Source organism: Pseudophryne corroboree, chromosome 11, assembly GCF_028390025.1.
Source record: "Pseudophryne corroboree isolate aPseCor3 chromosome 11, aPseCor3.hap2, whole genome shotgun sequence".
Lineage (NCBI taxonomy): Eukaryota > Metazoa > Chordata > Amphibia > Anura > Myobatrachidae > Pseudophryne > Pseudophryne corroboree.
In genome coordinates, this window is record NC_086454.1 from 93,044,485 (window position 1) to 93,069,526 (window position 25,042).

General features: G+C 47.7%; 1 protein-coding gene across 11 annotated transcripts in view; it reads left to right on the forward strand.

Moving 5' to 3' along the window:
• The window catches only part of CKAP5 (cytoskeleton associated protein 5), a 334,214-nt gene that overhangs the window by 275,067 nt on the left and 34,105 nt on the right, over positions 1–25,042 (forward strand). For 8 of the 11 annotated variants that reach the window (XM_063944545.1, XM_063944546.1, XM_063944541.1 and 5 more), the window contains 4 exons: positions 5,517–5,654; positions 6,240–6,323; positions 6,404–6,563; positions 6,645–6,817. In XM_063944545.1, the coding sequence (XP_063800615.1) occupies positions 5,517–5,654; positions 6,240–6,323; positions 6,404–6,563; positions 6,645–6,817 (555 nt within the window). The remainder of the gene's footprint in view (positions 1–5,516; positions 5,655–6,239; positions 6,324–6,403; positions 6,564–6,644; positions 6,818–25,042) is intronic. The other 3 variants (XM_063944547.1, XM_063944549.1, XM_063944551.1) reach the window with 1 other exon arrangement.

Below are 25,042 nucleotides of genomic sequence, written 5' to 3' on the forward strand. Positions count from 1 at the left end.
CTACGTGGGACTGAGGGGAGAGAAGCAAACCTACTAACTGCGGCTAGGTTGCGCTTCTTAGGCTACTGGACACCATTATCTCCAGAGGGTTCGAACACAGGATCTTAACCTTGGTCGTCCGGAGCCGCACCGCCGTCCCCCTCGCAGAGCCAGAAGACATCGAAATCGGCGGCAGAAGACTCCTGTCTTCACATGAGGTAGCGCACAGCACTGCAGCTGTGCGCCATTGCTCCCACACTACCCGCACACTCCGGTCACTGTAGGGCGCAGGGAGGGGCGCCCTGGGCAGCAATTATGATACCTCTTGGCAAAAAGGCACATATATACAGCTGGGCACTGTATATATGTACGAGCCCCCGCCATTAATTTTACACAGAAGCTGGACAGAAGCCCACCGCTGAGGGGGCGGGGCCTTCTTCCTCCGCACTCACCAGCGCCATTTTCTCTCCACAGCTCCGCTGAGAGGAAGCTCCCCAGGCTCTCTCCCCTGCAGTCTCAAGGTAGAAAAGGGTAAAAAAAGAGGGGGGGGCACATAAATTTAGGCGCATTTGTCATTATACAGCAGCTACTGGGTAAACACTAAGTTACTGTGTAATCCCTGGGTTATATAGCGCTGGGGTGTGTGCTGGCATACTCTCTCTCTGTCTCCCCAAAAGGCCTTGTGGGGGTCCTGTCCTCATTTAGAGCATCCCCTGTGTGTGTGTGGTGTCGGTACGTTTGTGTCGACATGTTTGACGAGGAAGGATACGTGGAGGCAGAACAAGTGCAAATGAATGTGGTGTCGCCGCCGACGGTGCCGACACCTGATTGGATGGATATGTGGAAGGTGTTAAATGATAACGTAAACTCCTTGCATAAAAGGTTGGATAAAGCTGACGCTTTGGGACAGTCAGGGTCTCAACCCGTGTCTGATCCTACAGCTCAGAGGCCGTCGGGTTCTCAAAAGCGCCCACTATCCCAGATTGTTGACACAGATATCGACACGGATTCTGACTCCAGTGGCGATGATGCAAAGTTGCAGCCTAAAATGACTAAAGCCATCCGCTACATGATTATAGCAATGAAGGATGTATTGCACATATCGGAGGAAAACCCTGTCCCTGACAAGAGGGTTTATATGTTTGGGGAGAAAAAGCAAGAAGTGACTTTTCCCCCTTCACATGAATTAAACGATTTATGTGAAAAAGCGTGGGATTCTCCTGATAGGTAAGTACTGATTTCCAAAAGATTACTTATGGCGTATCCTTTCCCGCCAACGGACAGGTTATGCTGGGAATCCTCCCCTAGGGTAGACAAAGCGTTGACACGCTTATCTAAGGTGGTGGCCCTGCCGTCAAAGGATACGGCCGCCCTAAAGGATCCTGTGGATAGAAAGCAGGAAGGTATCCTGAAGTCTGTTTATACACATTCTGGTACTCTGAGGCCAGCAATTGCTTCGGCCTGGATGTGTAGTGCTGTAGCAGCGTGGACAGATACTGTCTGAGGAGATAGATACCCTGGACAGGGAGACTATTTTACTGACCCTAGGGCATATCAAAGACGCTGTCCTATATATGAGGGATGCCCAGAGGGACATTTGCCTGCTGGGCTCTAGAATAAACTCAATGTCGATTTCTGCCAGAAGGGTCCTGTGGACTCGGCAATGGACAGGTGATGCCGACTCTAAAAAAAAAAAACACATGGACGTTTTACCTTACAAGGGTGAGGAATTGTTTGGGGACGGTCTCTCTGACCTAGTTTCCACAGCTACGGCTGGGAGTCAAATTTTTTACCATATATTCCCTCACTGCCAAAGAAAGCACCGTATTACCAAATGCAGTCCTTTCGTTCACAAAAAAGCAAGAAAGTCAGAGGTGCATCCTTTCTTGCCAGAGGCAGGGGTAGAGGAAAGAGGCTGCACCATGCAGCTAGTTCCCAGGAACAAAAGTCCTCCCCGGCTTCCACTAAATCCACCGCATGACGCTGGGGCTCCACAGGCGGAGCCAGGAGCGGTGGGGGCGCGTCTCTGAAATTTCAGCCATCAGTGGGTTCGCTCACGGGTGGATCCTTGGGCTATACAAATTGTCTCAGGGATACAAGCTGGAATTCGAAGTGACGCCACCTCACCGTTACCTAAAATCGGCCCTGCCAGCTTCCCCCATGGAAAGGGAGGTAGTGTTAGAGGCGATTCGCAAGTTATATCTCCAGCAGGTGGTGGTAAAGGTTCCCCTCCTTCAACAGGGAAGGGGTTACTATTCCACTATGTTTGTGGTACCGAAACCGGACGGTTCGGTCAGACCCATTTTGAATTTAAAATCCCTGAACATTTATGTGAAGAAATTCAAGTTCAAAATGGAATCGCTCAGAGCGGTCATTGCAAGCCTGGAAGAGGGGGATTTTATTGTGTCTCTGGACATCAAGGATGCTTACTTGCATGTTCCCATTTATCCACCTCATCAGGAGTACCTCAGGTTTGTGGTACAGGACTGTCATTACCAATTCCAGACGTTGCTGTTTGGCCTGTCCACGGCACCGAGAATATTTACCAAGGTAATGGCAGAAATGATGGTGCTCTTTTGAAAGCAAGGAGTTACAATTATCCTATACTTGGACGATCTCCTCATAAAGGCGAGGTCCAGGGAGCAGTTGCTGATCAGCGTAGCGCACACTCAGGAAGTGTTGCAACAGCACGGCTGGATTCTGAATATTCCAAAGTCGCAGCTGATTCCTACGACGCGTCTGCCCTTCCTGGGCATGATTCTGGACACGGACCAGAAGAAGGTGTTTCTCCCGGCGGAGAAGGCTCAGGAGCTCGTGACTATGGTCAGAGACCTCCTAAAACCAAAACAGGTGTCGGTGCATCACTGCACACGAGTCCTGGGAAAGATGGTGGCGTCATACGAAGCCATTCCCTTCGGCAGGTTCCATGCGAGGATATTTCAGTGGGATCTGTTGGACAAGTGGTCCGGATCGCATCTTCAGATGCATCGGCTGATCACCCTATCCCCCAGGGCCAGGGTGTCTCTTCTGTGGTGGCTGCAAAGTGCTCACCTTCTCGAGGGCCGCAGGTTCGGCATACAGGACTGGGTCCTGGTGACCACGGATGCAAGCCTCCGAGGATGGGGGGCAGTCACTCAGGGAAGAAACTTCCAAGGGCTGTGGTCAAGTCAGGAGACTTGTCTGCACATCAATATCCTGGAACTAAGGGCCATATACAACGCCCTGAGTCAAGCGGAGCCTCTGCTTCGAAACTAACCAGTGCTGATTCAGTCAGACAACATCACTGCAGTGGCCCATGTGAACCGCCAGGGCGGCACAAGAAGCAGGGTGGCAATGGCGGAAGCCACCAGGATTCTTCATTGGGCGAAGAATCACGTGCAAGCACTGTCAGCAGTGTTCATTCCGGGAGTGGACAACTGGGAAGCAGACTTCCTCAGCAGGCACGACCTCCACCCGGGAGAGTGGGGACTTCATCAAGAAGTCTTCACGCAGATTGCAAATCGATGGGAACTTTCACAGGTAGACATGATGGCGTCCTGCCTCAACAAAAAGCTAAAAAGGTATTGCGCCAGGTCAAGGGACCCTCAGGCGATAGCTGTGGACGCACTAGTAACCCCGTGGGTGTTCCAGTCGGTCTATGTGTTTCCTCCTCTTCCTCTCATACCCAAGGTGCTGAGAATTGTAAGAAGAAGAGGAGTGAGAACAATACTCGTTCCGGATTGGCCAAGAAGGACTTGGTACCCGGAACTGCAAGAAATGCTCACAGAGGACCCATGGCCTCTGCCTCTCAGACAGGACCTGTTGCAACAAGGGCCCTGTCTGGTCCAAGACTTACCGCGGCTGCGTTTGACGGCATGGCGGTTGAACGCCGGATCCTAGCTGAAAAAGGCATTCTGGATGAAGTTATTCCTACGCTGATAAAGGCTAGGAAGGACGTGACAGCAAAGCATTATCACCATATATGGCGAAAATGTTGCTTGGTGTGAGGCCAGGAAGGCCCCTACAGAGGAGTTCCAGCTGGGTCGATTCCTGCACTTCCTACAGTCAGGAGTGACTATGGGCCTAAAATTAGGGTCCATAAAGGTCCAGATTTCGGCCCTATCCATTTTCTTTCAAAAGGAACTGGCTTCACTGCCTGAGGTTCAGACGTTCATTAAGTGAGTGCTGCATATTCAGCCCCCTTTTGTGCCACCAGTGGCACCTTGGGATCTTAACGTGGTATTGGGTTTCCTGAAATCCCACTGGTTTGAGCCACTTAAGACCGTGGAGCTAAAATATCTCACGTGGAAAGTGGTTATGCTATTGGCCTTAGCTTCGGCTAGGCGGGTGTCAGAATTGGCGGCTTTGTCATGTAAATGCCCCAATCTGGTTTTCCATATGGACAGGGCAGAATTGCGGACTCGTGTGCAATTTCTGCCAAATGTGGTGTCATCTTTTCATTTGAACCAACCTATTGTGGTGCCTGCGGCTACTCGTGACTTGGATTCCAAGTTGCTGGATGTAGTCAGGGCTTTGTAGATTTATGTAACCAGAACGGCTGGAGTCAGGAAGACTGACTCGCTGTTTATCCTGTATGCATCCAACAAGCTGGGTGCTCCTGCTTCAAAGTAAACTATTGCTCGCTGGATCTGTAACACTATTCAGCAGGCTTATTCTGTGGCTGGATTGCCGCATCCAAAATCAGTGAAAGCCCACTCCACAAGGAAGGTGGGCTCTTCTTCTTGGGCGGCTGCCCGAGGGGTCTCGGCATTACAGCTTTGCCGAGCTGCTACTTGGTCGGGTTCAAACACATTTGCAAAATTCTCCAAGTTTGATACCCTGGCTGAGGAGGACCTTGTGTTTGCCCATTCAGTGCTGCAGAGTCATCCGCACTCTCTCGCCCGTTTGGGTGCTTTGGTATAATCCCCATGGTCCTTACGGAGTCCCCAGCATCCACTAGGACGTTAGAGAAAATAAGAGTTTACTCACCGGTAAATCTATTTCTCGTAGTCCGTAGTGGATGCTGGGCGCCCGTCCCAAGTGCGGACTTTCTGCAATACGTGTATATAGTTATTGCTTAAATAAGGGTTATGTTATGTTGGCATCCATTAGTTGATGCTCTGTTTGTTCATACTGTTAACTGGGTTTGTTATCACAAGTTATACGGTGTGATTGGTGTGGCTGGTATGAGTCTTACCCTGGATTCCATAATCCTTTCCTTGTAATGTCAGCTCTTCCGGGCACAGTTTCCTTAACTGAGGTCTTGAGGAGGGGCATAGAGGGAGGAGCCAGTGCACACCAGTAGTACTAAATCTTTCTTAGAGTGCCCAGTCTCCTGCGGAGCCTGTCTATTCCCCATGGTCCTTACGGAGTCCCCAGCATCCACTACGGACTACGAGAAATAGATTTACCGGTGAGTAAAGTCTTATTTTTTTGGGGAAAGGGGGGAGTGTCAAAATTAGAGATACAATATAGTTTATTGGGAAGAATGTCTTGAGAACACTGCATAGGGCATATTGTATTAACTAATTTGGTGCCAACTGGAAACCCCATTTCAGATCATGGATCACCTGAGCATGATTGAGAACAAGCACGAATCGGAACTAGAGGCTCATCTGCTCAGAGTAATGAAGCACTCCATGGATGGTACAGGCTCCAAGTCCGACAAGGAGAGCGAAAAAGGAGCGTCCCACACAGTGAGTTAGTGTATCTGAGGCCCATACGTATGCAGTGTTATTTTGTCTAAGGGGGGAATTTATCAAACTTTCTAAAGATGACTAGCAAAGATGTTGGCCATAGCAACCAGTCGGAACTATCATTTTACAGACTTTACTAGATCAATGGTATCTAGAATCTGGTTGCTATGGCAACACCTACACTTGTCCTCTACTCTTTTTCGTTAATATAGTGTTGTGTAATTTATAGAACTTGTGTAAACCTAGCTGTAGGAAAAGCCATGGGACGTTTGTGACCTCTACCAGTGCATGAGATACTGTATCTTTAGGTTTGGGAGGAAGCCTTTGTAGATTACTCTATAAGGAAGTCTCAAACTCTCAGGTTTTGTTCTGTATTTGTCCTGGTCACTACCTCAATCTTTCCCTGGCCTAATGTCTGTCTGTTACTAAAGTCTTGATTTTGGTATTAACGGACACACAAACCATTGTGTTCCTAATTTAGTGTAACACTTTGATATTCTTATGTTGGTGTAAATAGTTTATTGGGAGGAGACTTGTTTGTGTAAATTTCATGTCTTCCTTTTTGTTTTACCAACCCCGTCCAAGGAGGAGAAGGCTTCAAAGGCAAATGTCAGCGACTTCCTTGCCGAGATTTTCAAGAAGATCGGGTCTAAAGAAAACACAAAGGAGGTGAGAACATGCATTTCCCTTGAGATACTGTTGTATCCTGTGACCTAGAGTCTTAATGGATTGCATATCTTTCTTCATAGGGTCTGGCTGAGCTGTACGAGTACAAGAAAAAATACTCTGATGCAGACATTGAACCTTTCCTCAAAAACTCCTCCCAGTTCTTCCAGAGCTACGTGGAACGTGGCCTCCGACTCATTGAGATGGAAAGAGAAGGGAAAAATCGCATTGCATCCTCTGCAGGTAAAACAGTTTGGTTTATTTTGCTTTCTTGCCACGGTTAAGGCAAATGTCAGTAAATTATAAATTGTTTTATGCAAAAAGTTTTGTTGTTCCCCACAGGTATTACACCACACGGGATGGATATCAATACACTCCCAGTAGTCACCAGTGCTGCTGCTCCTGTGACAAACACTAACGGGGAAGAGGTTGGGCCTTCAGTCTACCTGGAAAGGCTGAAAATACTGCGGCAGAGGTGTGGGCTTGACAACGCCAAGGTAATTAGTGGTTTGGTGCTTAGACTGTGTAAATCAATTATTGCCGCCTTCCTTCTCCGAAACTTCATCTTGGAATGGTGTACTTAGCGCAAAGTATTAAAATATCCGGCAGCAGTTGCTTTCTGCAGCGGGGTACACTGTGTTCCACAGGGAATACATCGGGGTGTAGAGATGGATCTTGATCCAGAGGCACCAACAAGCTAAAGCTTTAGACTGTCCCAGGATGCATTGTGGGGCCTCCTCTATAATCCCGCCTCCAGGCACTGTGAGCTCAGTTTTAGAGTTGGTGCCTGCATGAAATAGGTCACTTAACGGGGGCTGCCTAGCAGACCTGAAAAAGCCTTCAAGACTTCAAGGGCTGCAGCACTTCATATGTCAGTGTGACATACTGTGCTGCTGCTCCATCACCTCCCCAGTGGCGTCACATACTCCTGCTGGCTCTGTTCCCGGGTACTTGCGGCGGAGGCGCTACAGTTCCTAGGCAAACCAATCGCAGATGCTCTCCTGGATCGCGTGGCTGCTACTAAGGGAGGAGGTGAGAGGGTCCCCCAGGCGGACCCGCCATTAAATTATGTTCCGGTCGCGGTCTTAGGAGACAGACCGCGACACTGGCGTGGACACTGACAGGGCAGGGACCCCACAATATCCACCATGGCATGAGCGCACATGTGGGATAGTAAAATATCCTGTTTAATAAGCCTCCACAGTACCCGGTGGTGAGGACCAGCATAGGGGATAAGGCGCTTGACCTGTAGCTCCTCCCCCAGCTCCGGCCGCCATCTACTGCTGGTGTTCCCACCCTGGAGCTGCCTCACACTCTCTCACTCCCTGACTGCGACTTTGGGCTCCTTCTTCTCACAGTAGCTGCGACTGGTTTCCGGAACTGCAAGGCAAGGTCTCCTTCTGTAAATCCGCCTGTACATCAGTGCTGTGATTATACAGACACTTAAGTATTCTCCACGTTATTTTAAGACTGCGTTCGTTAAGAGCAAGTGTACCTCTGCCAGAACATATTGTACGAGTGTTTTGATCTATACGTCACTGTGTGTGTAGTATGTATGTATGCGTGTATCCATCCAGTGCAGTTTTTTCTGACTAAAAGAATTTTCTCTGACGTCCTAGTGGATGCTGGGAACTCCGTAAGGACCATGGGGAATAGACGGGCTCCGCAGGAGACTGGGCACTCTAAAAGAAAGATTTGGTACTATCGGGTGTGCACTGGCTCCTCCCTCTATGCCCCTCCTCCAGACCTCAGTTAGATTTCTGTGCCCGGCCGAGCTGGATGCACACTAGGGGCTCTCCTGAGCCCCTAGAAAGAAAGTATATGTTAGGTTTTTTATTTTACAGTGAGACCTGCTGGCAACAGGCTCACTGCAACGAGGGACTAAGGGGAGAAGAAGCGAACCTACCTGCTTGCAGCTAGCTTGGGCTTCTTAGGCTACTGGACACCATTAGCTCCAGAGGGATCGACCGCAGGACCCGTCCTTGGTGTTCGTTCCCGGAGCCGCGCCGCCGTCCCCCTTACAGAGCCAGAAGCATGAAGATGGTCCGGAATATCGGCGGCAGAAGACTTCAGTCTTCACCAAGGTAGCGCACAGCACTGCAGCTGTGCGCCATTGCTCCTCATACACACTAAACACTCCGGTCACTGAGGGTGCAGGGGGGGGGGGGGGGGCGGCGCCCTGAGCAGCAATAAAAACACCTTGGCTGGCAAAATAACCACAATATATGGCCCCAGAGGCTATATATGTGGTAATTACCCCTGCCAGAATCCATAAAGCGGGAGAAAAGTCAGCCGAAAAAGGGGCGGAGCCATCTCCCTCAGCACACTGGCGCCATTTCTCCCTCACAGTTCCGCTGGAAGGAAGCTCCCTGGCTCTCCCCTGCAGTCTACACTACAGAAAGGGTAAAAAAGAGAGGGGGGGGCACTAAATGTAGGCGCAGTTTAACTTATAGCAGCTATAAGGGGACATAATTCAGTTAGTCCCTGCATTATATAGCGCTCTGGTGTGTTCTGGCATACTCTCTCTCTGTCTCCCCAAAGGGCTTTTGTGTGGTCCTGTCTCCTTTTAAGAGCATTCCCTGTGTGTGTGCGGTGTGTCGGTACGGCTGTGTCGACATGTTTGATGAGGAGGCTTTCTGTGGAGGCAGAGCAGATGCCTATAAATGTGATGTCACCCCCTGCGGGGCAGACACCGGAGTGGATGGACTTATGGAAGGAATTACGTGCAAGTGTCGACTCCTTACATAAAAAATTTGACGACATGCCAAATGCGGGACAGCCGGCTTCTCAGCTCGTGCCTGCCCAGACAACTCAAAGGCCATCAGGGGCTCTAAAGCGCCCACTACCTCAGATGGCAGACACAGATGTCGACACGGATACTGATACCAGTGTCGACGACGATGAGTCAAATTTAATGTCCACTAGGGCCATTCGTTGCATGATTGAGGCAATAAAAGAGGTATTACACATTTCTGATATAAACCCAGGTACCTCAAAAAAGGGTATTATGTTTGGGGAGAAAAAACTACCAATAGTTTTTCTCCCATCTGAAGAATTAAATGAAGTGTGTGAAAAAGCGTGGGCTTTCCCCGATTAAAAAATTGGTGATTTCAAAAAAATTACTAATGGCGTTCCCTTTCTCGCCAGAGGATTGGTCACGTTGGGAAACTCCCCCTAGGGTGGATAAAGCGCTCACACGTTTGTCAAAAAAGGTGGCACTACCGTCTCCGGATATGGCCGCCCTAAAGGAACCTGCTGATAGAAAGCAGGAGGCTATCCTGAAGTCTATATATACACACACTGGTGTTATACTGAGACCAGCTATTGCTTCAGCGTGGATGTGCAGTGCTGCTGCTGCTTGGTCAGATTCCCTGTCGGAAAATATTGACACCCTAGGCAGGGACACGATATTGCTAACCGTAGAGCATATAAAAGACTCAGTCTTATACATGAGAGATGCACAGAGGGAGATCTGCCGGCTGGCATCTAGAATAAGTGCATTGTCCATTTCTGCTAGGAGAGGCTTATGGACTCGGCAGTGGACAGGGGATGCAGATTCAAAAAGGCACATGGAAGTTTTGCCTTAAAAGGGTGAGGAGTTATTCGGGGATGGTCTCTCAGACCTTGTTTCCACAGCAACAGCTGGGAAGTCAGCATTTTTGCCCCATGTCCCCTCACAGCCTAAGAAAGCGCCGTATTATCAGGTACAGTCCTTTCGACCCCAGATAAACAGGCGGGGAAAAGGCGGGTTCTTTCTATCTAGAGGCAGAGGAAGGGGAAAAAAGCTGCAACAAACAGCAGGTTCCCAGGAACAAAAGTCCTCCCCCGCTTCTTCCAAATCCGCCGCATGACGGTGGGGCTCCACAGGCGGAGCCAGGTATGGTGGGGGGCCGCCTCAAAAATTTGAGCGATCAGTGGGTTCGCTCACGGGTGGATCCCTGGATCCTTCAAGTAGTATCTCAGGGGTACAAGCTGGAATTCGAGGCGTCTCCCCCCCGCCGTTTCCTCAAATCGGCCTTACCGACAACTCCCTCGGGCAGGGAGGCTGTGCTAGAGGCAATTCACAAGCTGTATTCCCAGCAGGTGATAGTCAAGGTACCCCTACTTCAACAAGGACGGGGTTACTATTCCACACTGTTTGTGGTACCGAAACCGGACGGTTCGGTGAGACCCATTTTAAATTTGAAATCCTTGAACACATACATAAAAAGATTCAAGTTCAAGATGGAATCGCTCAGGGCGGTTATTGCAAGCCTGGACGAGGGGGATTACATGGTATCCCTGGACATCAAGGATGCTTACCTGCATGTCCCCATTTACCTTCCTCACCAGGAGTACCTCAGATTTGTGATACAGGATTGCCATTACCAATTCCAGACACTGCCGTTTGGACTGTCCACGGCACCGAGGGTGTTTACCAAGGTAATGGCAGAAATGATGATACTCCTTCGAAAAAAAGGGAGTTTTAATTATCCCGTACTTGGACGATCTCCTAATAAAGGCGAGGTCCAAGGAGCAGTTGCTGGTCGGAGTAGCACTATCTCGGGAAGTGCTACAACAGCATGGCTGGATTCTAAACATTCCAAAGTCACAGCTGGTTCCTTCCACACGCCTACTGTTCCTGGGGATGGTTCTGGACACAGAACAGAAAAAAGTGTTACTCCCGCAGGAGAAAGCCAAGGAGCTGCCATCTCTAGTCAGAGACCTCCTGAAACCAAAACGGGTATCGGTGCATCACTGCACACGAGTCCTGGGAAAAATGGTGGCTTTATACGAAGCAATTCCATTCGGCAGGTTCCATGCAAGGACCTTCCAGTGGGACCTCTTGGACAAGTGGTCGGGATCGCATCTTCAGATGCATCGACTGATAACCCTGTCTCCAAGGACCAGGGTGTCTCTACTGTGGTGGCTGCAGAGTGCTCATCTTCTAGAGGGACGCAGATTCGGCATACAGGACTGGGTACTGGTGACCACGGATGCCAGTCTTCGAGGCTGGGGGGCAGTCACACAGGGAAGAAATTTCCAGGGACTTTGGTCAAGTCAGGAGTCGTCCCTACACATAAATATTCTGGAACTGAGGGCCATTTACAATGCCCTAAGTCAGGCAAGGCCCCTGCTTCAAAACCAGCCGGTACTGATCCAATCAGACAACATCACGGCAGAAGGATGGCGATGGCAGAAGCCACAAGGATTCTCCGATGGGCGGAAAATCACGTACTAGCACTGTCGGCAGTGTTCATTCCGGGAGTGGACAACTGGGAAGCAGACTTCCTCAGCAGACACGACCTACACCCGGGAGAGTGGGGACTTCATCCAGAAGTCTTCCAACTGTTGGTAAACCGTTGGGAAAGGCCACAGGTGGACATGATGGCGTCCCGCCTCAACAAAAAGCTAAAGAGATATTGCGCCAGGTCAAGGGACCCTCAGGCGATAGCTGTGGACGCTCTAGTGACACCGTGGGTGTACCAGTCGGTTTATGTGTTCCCTCCTCTGCCTCTCATACCAAAGGTACTGAGAATAATAAGAAGACGAGGAGTAAGAACGATACTCGTGGTTCTGGATTGGCCAAGAAGAGCTTGGTACCCGGAACTTCAAGAAATGTTATCAGAGGACCCATGGCCTCTACCGCTCAGACAGGATCTGCTACAGCAGGGGCCCTGTCTGTTCCAAGACTTACCGCGGCTGCGTTTGACGGCATGGCGGTTGAATTCCGGATCCTAAAGGAAAAGGGCATTCCGGAGGAAGTCATTCCTACGCTGATAAAAGCCAGGAAAGAAGTAACCGCAAACCATTATCACCGGATTTGGCGAAAATATGTTGCGTGGTGTGAGGCCAGGAAGGCCCCTACAGAGGAATTTCAGCTGGGTCGTTTTCTGCACTTCCTACAGTCGGGAGTGACTATGGGCCTAAAATTGGGTTCCATTAAGGTCCAGATTTCGGCTCTATCGATTTTCTTCCAGAAAGAACTGGCTTCACTGCCTGAAGTTCAGACTTTTGTAAAGGGAGTGCTTCATATTCAGCCCCCTTTTGTGCCTCCTGTGGCACCTTGGAATCTCAATGTAGTGTTGAGTTTCCTGAAATCACATTGGTTTGAGCCACTTAAAACTGTGGATTTGAAATATCTCACGTGGAAAGTGGTCATGTTATTGGCCTTGGCTTCGGCCAGGCGGGTGTCAGAATTGGCGGCTTTGTCATGTAAAAGCCCTTATCTGATTTTCCATATGGATAGGGCAGAATTGAGGACTCGTCCCCAGTTTCTCCCTAAGGTGGTTTCAGCATTTCACTTGAACCAACCTATTGTAGTGCCTGCGGCTACTAGGGACTTGGAAGATTCCAAGTTACTGGACGTAGTCAGGGCCTTGAAAATTTATGTTTCCAGGACGGCTGGAGTCAGGAAAACTGACTCGCTTTTTATCCTGTAGGCACCCAACAAAATAGGTGCTCCTGCTTCTAAGCAGACTATTGCTCGCTGGATTTGTAGCACAATTCAGCTGGCGCATTCTGCGGCTGGTTTGCCGCATCCTAAATCAGTAAAAGCCCATTCCACAAGGAAGGTGGGCTCATCTTGGGCGGCTGCCCGAGGGGTCTCGGCTTTACAACTTTGCCGAGCTGCAACTTGGTCAGGGGCAAACACGTTTGCTAAATTCTACAAATTTGATACCCTGGCTGAGGAGGACCTGGAGTTCTCTCATTCGGTGCTGCAGAGTCATCCGCACTCTCCCGCCCGTTTGGGAGCTTTGGTATAATCCCCATGGTCCTTACGGAGTTCCCAGCATCCACTAGGACGTCAGAGAAAATAAGATTTTACTCACTGGTAAATCTATTTCTCGTAGTCCGTAGTGGATGCTGGGCGCCCATCCCAAGTGCGGATTGTCTGCAATACTTGTATATAGTTATTGCCTAACTAAAGGGTTATTGTTGAGCCATCTGTTGAGAGGCTCAGTTATATTTCATACTGTTAACTGGGTATAGTATCACGAGTTATACGGTGTGATTGGTGTGGCTGGTATGAGTCTTACCCGGGATTCAAAATCTTTCCTTATTGTGTCAGCTCTTCCGGGCACAGTATCCTAACTGAGGTCTGGAGGAGGGGCATAGAGGGCGGAGCCAGTGCACACCAGATAGTACCAAATCTTTATTTTAGAGTGCCCAGTCTCCTGCGGAGCCTGTCTATTCCCCATGGTCCTTACGGAGTTCCCAGCATCCACTACGGACTACGAGAAATAGATTTACCGGTGAGTAAAATCTTATTATCTGCATTGTCACTGTGCCTGTATCTGCTGTGTGGATTTCATTTCAGTGTATCACTGCTGTATCTATCACTGCATTCTATACCCTAGGTGCGTCAGAGTATCATATAGTGCTGCACAGAATTTACTGTTAAGTTTATTCTACTGTGTACCCAGTTACATCATACCGCATTTATTCTCTGTTTATGTACTGTGCATGCTGTCACATAAATAGGGGATTTATTTGCAGGTATTATATTTGTTTGGCTGTATCATACTCGTACGCTCAGCTGTTACACTCGCCATAATGTTGAACACAAAGGGCAGGAAATCCGCGGACGCTCCTGCCTCATGCAGCGCATGCGCCAAGGATTTGCATGATGGTCTGTAATATTTGCCATACATCTCCCAGTCAGCCCGCAGCTCCTGCAGTCAATCAGGAGCCACCTTGGGCGGCGTTCTCAGCTATGCTCAATACGCTTGTGACACGCCTTGCGCCCCCTGTGGGACCTCCTTTGGTAAATCCGCCTTGGGCGGATGCTTTGTCTACCCAGTTACAGCACTTAAATCAATCTTTGGTTAGACCGTAACCTACCGCACGTCACTCTGGTGTCAAGGGGTCCTCTAAGCGGGCTGCTTCATCCGAGGGTGAGGAATAAACTGACCTGTTGGACATGGATACATCTGCTTCTGACGAGGAATCTACAACTCAGGTTGATGTCCCTGACCTAGTGGAGGCTATTAAGCTGATTCTACAAATCGATGATGTAGATCCCACTACTGCGTCTAAGAAACCTGATGAGTTTAAACGTCAGACGGTAGCTAAAGTAGTCTTACCGCATTCTGACCATTTAGTAGACATACGTCAGGAACCCTGGTCATCGCCAGGAAATAAATTCTCCCTGTCTAAAAAGATGCTAACTCGTTATCCTCTCCCTGCTGAGTTGTGTAACAAGTAGGAAAATTCACCGCCGGTGGATTCCCATGTCACCCGTCTTGTGGTGTCATCTACTCTGCCTGTCTCCACTGTCGCCTCACTAAAGGAACTGACAGGTAAACGTGTGGCGGGATGACTGAAGTCTATTTACTCCCTTACAGGTCCCACTATATAGCAGCCTCCTGGGCCGCAAAAGGAATTGAAGCATGGGCTCAGACATTAGAGGAAGAGCTGCCTCAGGCTATATCTGACACTGCCAGACAATATGTCTCCTATTACCACCGCATCCCACTACATTCAGGAGGAGTCCTCTGAGGCAGGTGTAATGGCGGCCAAGGTGTCGACTACGTCCATCCTGGCTTGCCGAATTCTGTGGTTGAGGTCATGGAAGGTGTACCTGGACTCCAAAAAGACCTTGAAGATACTCCCTTTTAAGGGAGGCATCCTGTTTGGGGAAGATCGGAATAAGATTGTGACTGATTAAGCGGCTGCTAAAACTGCATTTCTCCCGAATACTAATCCTTCTACACAGAAGGCAAAGAGGGCCACTTTTCGTTCCTTTCGACCTCAAGGGAAAGCAAAAGTTCAGGCATACCCGAGACAAGCTCGTGCTCCCAAAGCAAAACAATCCTGGGCTGCCCGTCTGCCTGCTTCCAAACAAGACAAGCCTGCTGCATGACGGGGCGGGACTCTCCCTTGGGGAATCCATGGGTGGGAGGCCGACTTCTGCAGTTCACCCAGGTCTGGTTAAAGACCACTTCAGACACATGGGTGCGAGAAGTAGTCTCTCGCGGGTACGCAGTCTTTCCTCGCCAGTTCTGCACAACTGTCATTACTTCAGATCCGTGGAAGGCGCAAGCTCTACACTTGGTTGTGCGTTCTCTCCTGTATACAGGAGTGGTAGTGCCGGTACCCCCTGTCCCAGAGAGTCGGAGGATACTACTCGACCCTGTCTCTAGTCCCGAAATCCAATGGGTCTTTCCGGCCTATACTCAACCACAAATCACTGAACAAATTTGTGAGTGTCTAAGTTCCGTGTGGAAACGCTGCGCTCTATTGTACTGGTCATGGAACCCGGAGATTATATGGTATCCCTGGATATACAAAATGCTTATCTGCATATACCTATTGCCATATCGGATCAGCTATATCTGCGGTTTGTTGTTGGCAACCTACACTATCAGTTCCAGGCTCTGCCGTTTGGACTGGCAACGGCCCCTCGGATCTTCACCAAAGTTATGGCTGTGATGGCTCATCTACATCGTCGGGGAATCGGGATCCTGCTGTATCTGGACGACTTGCTGATCCTGGCGAACTCCCAAGATGTCCTCCTCAGTCATTTGCAACTGACGGTACGCTTCCTACAAGCCCACGGATGGCTAGTCAACTGGAAGAAGTCCTCGCTGGTCCCTGCTCGGAGCATGGTGCACCTGGGGGCACTGCTGGACACACACAGGCAAAGACTGTTTTAGAGAAAGTCCTGAAACTTCAGGACAGGATCAGATGCTTCTTCTCTCGCCTAAGAATGTTGATACACTCTGCGATGTAAGTACTAGGCCTCATGGTGTCTGCTTTCGGCATGGTTGAGAATGCTGCATTTTGTTCCCGCTTTCTGCAGAGGTTAATCCTTACAAAGTGGGACGGGCTGCCTCATCGCATCAGATCTCAAATGATCTCCTTGACTCTGGAGGTTCGTCTGTCACTGAGCTGGTGGCTATAGGACCAACAGTTGCGCAGGAGCCGTCCCTTCAGGATCCCCAACTGGGTCCTACGGACTATTGACACCAGTGTGCAGGTTTGGGGCGCGGTGCTAGAGCAACACTCTCCAGGGTCGGTGGACCAAGGAGGAATCTCTCCTCCCGATAAGCAGTCTGGAATTACGGGCAGTGTTCAATGCTTTGGCTCTTGCCTTGCCTCTGATTGTACTTGAACAGGCCTGTTCTGTATCAGAGTACGCCACCGTGGTGGCATACACAAACTGTCAAGGTTGCACTTGAAGCCGCATGGCAATGATGGAAGTGTCAAAATCCGTCGTTGAGTGGAACGCCATCTGCCAGCAATATCGTCTGTGTTCATTCCGGGAGTCATCAACTGGGAAGCGAATTTCCTCAGTCGTCAGGACGTGCATGCCAGAGAGTGGAGTCTTCATCAGGAAGTCTTTCGACTCCTAGTGGACAAGTGGGGTCTACCAGGTGTAGACCTGATGGAGTCTCTGCATAATCACAAAGTTCTGGTCTTTGGATCAAGAACAAGGGACCCTCAAGCAGCGTTCGTGGATACACTGGCAATTCCATGGAACTTTCGGCTGCCCTACGCATTCCCTCCAGTGTCACTTCTGCTCAGGGCACTATGGAATTTCAAACAAGGAGGAATACCACTTCTAGTCGGTTCAGCGTGGCCCAGGCGGCATTGATTCTCAGACCTGCAGGGTCTATCGATAGAGCGTCCTCTTCTACTTCCTCAACGCCCAGACCACCTCGTTCAGGGCCCTTGTGTCTATCCGGACTTGGCCAGGCTGGCTTTGACGGCGTGGCTCTTGAAGCTTCACTCCTGAGAGCCAAAGGATTATCCGAGGCGATGATCCAAACCAGCTTCTGCACGGATTTATTATAGGGTCTGGAATTCTTACTTCACCACCAGGTGTGCTGCTGCGTATTACGATGCTTACAAGTTTAGTACTTCCAGACTTATGGCTTTTTTGCAACAAGGTCTGGATTTAGGACTTCGTCTGGCCTCTCTCAATGTTCACATATCTGCTTTGTCTGTGTGGTTTCAGAGAAAAATTGCATCCATACCTGACGTTCATACATCACGCTGGCTCCATGGGATTTGTTGTCCTGAATGCCATGCAAGAGTTTCTCCATTTGAACCTCTTGAGTCAGTGGGCCTTAATTGGCTCACAGCCAAGGTCCTGTTTCTGCTGGCTATTGCCTCTGCTAGAAGGGTGTCTGACTTGGGCGCGTTGTCCTGTCCACACTTTTTAATATTTCGAGACCGAGCAGTTCTTAGAACTCACCCTGGTTATTACCTAAAGTGGTGTCATCTTTTCACCTTAATCAAGAGATTGTGGTTCCAGCCTTAATCTCTTCTGAATTGTCCTCCAAAGAACGGTCTTTGGATGTGGTACGGGCACACCGTGTATATATGTGGAGAGGACTGCCTCTATCAGAAGGTCAGATACCCTCTTTGTACTGTTTGGATTTCACAAACGTGGCTTGCCTGTGAATATGCAAACCTTGGCCAGATGGATTACAATGGTGATTGCACAAGCCTATGCGCAGGCTGGACTCCCAGCTCCTGCTGCTATTAAAGCCCATTCTACTTTGTCTGTTGGACCCTCTTGGGCGGCCCGTCGTGGCGTGTCCCCAGAACAATTGTGCAAGGCGGCTACGTGGTCCTCAGTGAACACGTTTATTAGGTTCTATGCCTTTGATACTACCGCCTCCCAGGATACTTCCTTTGGACGCCGGGTTCTCATACGCGCTAAGGTGCGTCCCCTCCGTTGAGGAACTGCTTTAGGACATCCCCGATGTATTCCCTGTGTAACACAGTGTACTCTGCTGCAGAAAAGGAGATTTATGGTAGATTTACCATAGTTAAATCTTTCTGCGAGGTACACTGGGTTCCACAGGGCGCCCACCCTGACGCACTTAGCTTCTTTGGGTTTGTATGGCATTAGCCGCTAGTCCCTTCTCCTGTCGTGACAATGTGGTTCTATGTGACATCTGCCTTCTCTTTTTTTACCTGCTTCTGCATTGGACTGGTTAACAAAACTGAGCTCAGAGTGCCTGGAGGCGGGGTAATAAAGGAGGCCCCACAATGCACCTTGGGACAGTCAAAAGCTAAAGCTGGTGCCTCTGGATCGATATCCATCTCTACACCCCCAATGTATTCCCTGTGGAAAGATTTAGTTATGGTAAGTCTACCATAAATCTCCTTTTTTGTAAACAAAGGGGCGGAGTGGTGGGTAACCTGGTCGTTTGTGGACACACTCCAGTGGGAATTTGGAAACATTACTTTTTTCTCTATTTAAAAAGGAAATTACTTTTCTCTGACGTCCTAGTGGATGCTGGGAACTCCGTAAGGACCATGGGGAATAGAAGGGCTCCGCAGGAGACTGGGCACTCTAAAAGAAAGATTAGGTACTATCTCGTGTGCACTGGCTCCTCCCACTATGACCCTCCTCCAGACCTCAGTTAGATTTTTGTGCCCGGCCGAGCTGGATGCACACTAGGGGCTCTCCTGAGCTCCTAGAAAGAAAGTTTATTTTAGGTATTTTATTTACAGTGAGACCTGCTGGCAACAGGCTCACTGCATCGAGGGACTAAGGGGATAAGGCGCTCACACGTTTGTCAAAAAAGGTGGCACTGCCGTCTTAGGATACGGCCACTTTGAAGGTACCTGCTGATAAAAAGCAGGAGGCTATCCTGAAGTCTGTATTTACACACTCGGGTACTAGACTGAGACCTGCAGATAGTGCTGCTGCAGCGTGGTCTGTGACCCTGTCAAACAGGGATACTATTTTGCAAACATAAGACGTCGTCTTATATATGAGGGATGCACAGAGGGATTTTTTGCCGGCTGGCATCCAGGATTAATGCAATGTCCATTCTGTCAGGAGGGTATTAGAGACCCGACACTGGACAGGTGATGCTGACTTTAAAAGGCACATAGAGCCTTATAAGGGTGAGGAATTGTTTGGGGATGGTCTCTGGGACCTCGTATCCACAGCAACAGCTGGGAAGAAATTTTTTTACCTCGGGTTTCCTCACAGCCTAAGAAAGCACTGTATTATCAGGTATAGTCCTTTCGGCTTCAGAAAAGCAAGCGGGTCAAAGGCGCTTCCTTTCTGCACAGGGAAGAGGGAAAAAGCTGCACCAGTCAGCCAGTTCCCAGAATCAAAATTCTTCCCCCGCTTCCTCTGAGTCCACCGCATGACGCGGGGGCTCCACAGGCGTAGCCAGGTACGGTGGGGGGCCGCCTCAAAAATTTCAGCGATCAGTGGGCTCGCTCACAGGTGGATCCCTGGATCCTTCAAGTAGTATCTCAGGGGTACAAGCTGGAATTCGAGGCGTCTCCCCCCCGCCGTTTCCTCAAATCTGCCTTGCCGACAACTCCCTCAGGCAGGGAGGCTGTGCTAGAGGCAATTCACAAGCTGTATTCCCAGCAGGTGATAGTCAAGGTGCCCCTGCTTCAACAAGGACGGGGTTACTATTCCACACTGTTTGTGGTACCGAAACCGGACGGTTCGGTGAGACCCATTTTAAATTTGAAATCCTTGAACACATACATAAAAAAATTCAAGTTCAAGATGGAATCGCTCAGGGCGGTTATTGCAAGCCTGGAGGAGGGGGATTACATGGTATCCCTGGACATCAAGGATGCTTACCTACATGTCCCCATTTACCATCTTCACCAGGAGTACCTCAGATTTGTGGTACAGGATTGCCATTACCAATTCCAAACACTGCCGTTTGGACTGTCCACGGCACCGAGGGTCTTTACCAAGGTAATGGCAGAAATGATGATACTCCTTCGAAAAAAGGGAGTTTTAATTATCCCGTACTTGGACGATCTCCTTATAAAGGCGAGGTCCAAGGAGCAGTTGTTGGTCGGAGTAGCACTATCTCGGGAAGTGCTACAACAGCACGGATGGATTCTATACATTCAAAAGTCACAGCTGGTTCCTACCACACGCCTACTGTTCCTGGGGATGGTTCTGGACACAGAACAGAAAAAAGTGTTTCTCCCGCAGGAGAAAGCCAAGGAGCTGTCATCTCTAGTCGGAGACCTCCTGAAACCAAAACAGGTATCTGTGCATCACTGCACACGAGTCCTGGGAAAAATGGTAGCTTCTTACGAAGCAAAATTCCATTCGGCAGGTTCCATGCAAGAACCTTTCAGTGGGACCTCTTGGACAAGTGGTCGGGATCGCATCTTCAGATGCATCGGCTGATAACAAGGGAAAGGGAAGAATTGGACTTGATGTGGCGCACTCAATCAAAATGAAATTATTTAAAATATAACTTTTATTAGTATTTGATTTAAAAAAGCCAAGTACTGTGAAATATTAAAAATTATAAAGACAAATGTGAGACAAAGTGCAACATATAGTGTTAAAATTCACACTCTCTATTTCCACCGTGCTGAGCGATGTCTTATATGTGTATTGAATTAATTCTAGGTTCTATGACCATATTGTATCAAATTCCTGGTGCTGTCAGGATGTGATCTCAATTTTAATTGGATTGACAATTTCTCTGGATTTTACATCACTGTTGTATTGTCCGTTGGTTAATATTAATGCATTCCCTGTGCTTGATCTGCTGAGTATCAAGTAACCACCACTGGTATCACCATTAGATCCTCTTAGTGTCCTTCTTAGAGGCTGATTCATATATAGTATGAGGATTATATTTTATCATGAGTTTCATATAATGAGTACAAGACACGGCTCCGCGCTCTCAGTCTCAGCTGTCAGCGCACTTATATTCTTATTACAAAATGGTATATGCTTTAAGCTTATTTACAGGCTATACCTGGTTTTGCTTAAAGTTGCATATTGTGCTCTCAGTCTTTGCTGTCAGCTCTCGGGAGAAATTCTCCTCACAACCCAGTTTGTGGATATCCAGGTTCTCTATACCTGTATAGGATGTTCCATCTATAAGTAGGAGCCTGTCAGTTACCATATGAATTTTGAGCTGAATGCTCTGAAACTTCTAATGATTGTATAATTTGTGCTCTCAGTCAATGCCGTCAGCACTTCTAATAATAGTAAAAGAGGGTATTATGTGACACAATGGTGTTTGGTGCACTTCCAGGATAAATATATTTTATTCTCAACAGATCAATTTTTTCTTATCACCAAATATCAACACAATGCATTCTAATATATTTATTTCACTGTGATGTGTCAATCCCGTCTGATATGTCAGTCCCTATAACAGCCTGCAACTGGATATACCGACTCCGTTCCTTATAGCAAAATTACCCCACAATGTCTCAAGAACACTAATGTTAATGTGTTCTGAGATTGTTATTACTTGTCAGCTTGGTTGTCCTAATAAACTTTCTCTATCAGTCTATATATAGATGTTATTTAAACTTCCTAATTATTTATATGGGTCTCATCTGATGTAGATAAGTCATGGACTGCCACAGGATGAGAACATTATACTAAGTGTTGCAACAAATTGACACTATTGTAATTGAATTATTGTGCTTAGGGTTTATCCCTGCACATTGGTTATATAGTTGCTTCTAATATGTGTGAGTCACCTGTTGCCTTTCAATAGTTACACTTGCCAATCACTGTGGCAAATTTCTAATAGGACACTTCAGCTGCTTTGCTGTTAATCTCTATTGGGGTATAAATGCTAAATAATGTCACAGGTTAATTGCTGTGCTATAATTAATCAGGGTACAGTAACTCTAATTGTTATGGCATATTGCTGTACTTAAACTGCTGAACCAATGATCGATGGTGCCTCTATTATATTTCACTAGAGAGACTCCATGCAGTGTGCTGTAAGCGTATGCAGTACTCTTCCCATACCGGGCTGGCATGCGTTACATATAACGCTGCTGGGTTGGCATACAGGGTCACTCTAATAACGCTGTTAGATTGGCACACAGAGTCACTCTATCCTCCTTGCAGGCTGAAAAGTGATCGTACAAATTTCTGACTAAGTACAGTCTAATCACATTTCTGACTATAACACCACATTATGACATGCTCATGGATAAACACGTGGAGAGAGTGTGAGACGCCGACGCGCGTTTCACAGTTAGGGTTTCGTCAGGGCTAACCAGAACGTCTACCCAGATGGACTTATAACAACTGAACCGCACCAATCACGGACGGTAAGTTTGTCATGTGATATGTCCTGTCAATCATACTACCGTTGTAGTCACTCGGGATCTAGCAGAACGGCCTGTCCGATCACGTGACTCGGACAGATCTTGAGGAATTAGTGGATGACTTTCACTAGAGAAAAAGATAAATGATATTCATATGTCTGTTACGGTGTGCCATATTTTCCATCATTGGATCCAAGCCTCTTTTTCATCTTCATTATATTAGTTAATATTCGGTCCCTTATTGTTTACATTAATCAGTGAAGTACAGAAATATCCGTTACTGTCCAGCATATTTGATTTGTGTAACACCTAATATATACAGAAAAAAGTGAATCAAAGTGAGTTAATAAATTTATATATATTTATTGTCAATTCTTATTATATCTTTCACGTTATAATTCCACACTCATCACTACACATGAGGAAACAGTTCATTAAATAAGGGAGCACTAATAACTCTCCAAACACATACCAATATCCAGTCACTAAACTCACAAAAAGTCACCTAACGTTATACACAGTTTTAATTTTTAACAACACGTTTATTAATCACGTTTTTTTCCATATTTTTTTCAGTTTTTTATTAACTCACTTTGATTCACTTTTTTCTGTATATATTAGGTGTTACACAAATCAAATATGCTGGACAGTAACGGATATTTCTGTACTTCACTGATTAATGTAAACAATAAGGGACCGAATATTAACTAATATAATGAAGATGAAAAAGAGGCTTGGATCCAATGATGGAAAATATGGCACACCGTAACAGACATATGAATATCATTTATCTTTTTCTCTAGTGAAAGTCATCCACTAATTCCTCAAGATCTGTCCGAGTCACGTGATCGGACAGGCCGTTCTGCTAGATCCCGAGTGACTACAACGGTAGTATGATTGACAGGACATATCACATGACAAACTTACCGTCCGTGATTGGTGCGGTTCAGTTGTTATAAGTCCATCTGGGTAGACGTTCTGGTTAGCCCTGACGAAACCCTAACTGTGAAACGCGCGTCGGCGTCTCACACTCTCTCCACGTGTTTATCCATGAGCATGTCATAATGTGGTGTTATAGTCAGAAATGTGATTAGACTGTACTTAGTCAGAAATTTGTACGATCACTTTTCAGCCTGCAAGGAGGATAGAGTGACTCTGTGTGCCAATCTAACAGCGTTATTAGAGTGACCCTGTATGCCAACCCAGCAGCGTTATATGTAACGCATGCCAGCCCGGTATGGGAAGAGTACTGCATACGCTTACAGCACACTGCATGGAGTCTCTCTAGTGAAATATAATAGAGGCACCATCGATCATTGGTTCAGCAGTTTAAGTACAGCAATATGCCATAACAATTAGAGTTACTGTACCCTGATTAATTATAGCACAGCAATTAACCTGTGACATTATTTAGCATTTATACCCCAATAGAGATTAACAGCAAAGCAGCTGAAGTGTCCTATTAGAAATTTGCCACAGTGATTGGCAAGTGTAACTATTGAAAGGCAACAGGTGACTCATACCGCTTTCACATCGCTAATGCCGGATCCCACCCGGTAAAAGAAACGTGTCCTTACCGGGTGGGATCCGGCATTTGCTCCCGTCTGCAGGCTTTCCGACCCAGCAATATACCGGGTCGGTTGCCATAGCAGCGGGAGGGCGCAGCAGCAGCAGGGGCGGGGGTGGAGGCGGCGCTGGGAGATGAGCTCATCTCCTGCGCCGCCTCTCCCTATGCTGTGAATGGGAACCGTGTCGCATCGACACGGCTCCCATTCACACCGCACCTGACCCGGTAATCAACCCGGGTATAATCCTTCTTTTATACCAGGTTGAATTACCGGGTCAGGCGACCCGCTAATTCACAGAAAGTGCTTTCACATCGCACACTGACCCGTGTCGACACGGCAATTTGCCGTGTCGATACCGGGTTATTTGTGCGATGTGAAAGGGGTATCACACATATTAGAAGCAACTATATAACCAATGTGCAGGGATAAACCCTAAGCACAATAATTCAATTACAATAGTGTCAATTTGTTGCAACACTTAGTATAATGTTCTCATCCTGTGGCAGTCCATGACTTATCTACATCAGATGAGACCCATATAAATAATTAGGAAGTTTAAATAACATCTATATATAGACTGATAGAGAAAGTTTATTAGGACAACCAAGCTGACAAGTAATAACAATCTCAGAACACATTAACATTAGTGTTCTTGAGACATTGTGGGGTAATTTTGCTATAAGGAACGGAGTCGGTATATCCAGTTGCAGGCTGTTATAGGGACTGACATATCAGACGGGATTGACACATCACAGTGAAATAAATATATTAGAATGCATTGTGTTGATATTTGGTGATAAGAAAAAATTGATCTGTTGAGAATAAAATATATTTATCCTGGAAGTGCACCAAACACCATTGTGTCACATAATACCCTCTTTTACTATTATTAGAAGTGCTGACGGCATTGACTGAGAGCACAAATTATACAATCATTAGAAGTTTCAGAGCATTCAGCTCAAAATTCATATGGTAACTGACAGGCTCCTACTTATAGATGGAACATCCTATACAGGTATAGAGAACCTGGATATCCACAAACTGGGTTGTGAGGAGAATTTCTCCCGAGAGCTGACAGCAAAGACTGAGAGCACAATATGCAACTTTAAGCAAAACCAGGTATAGCCT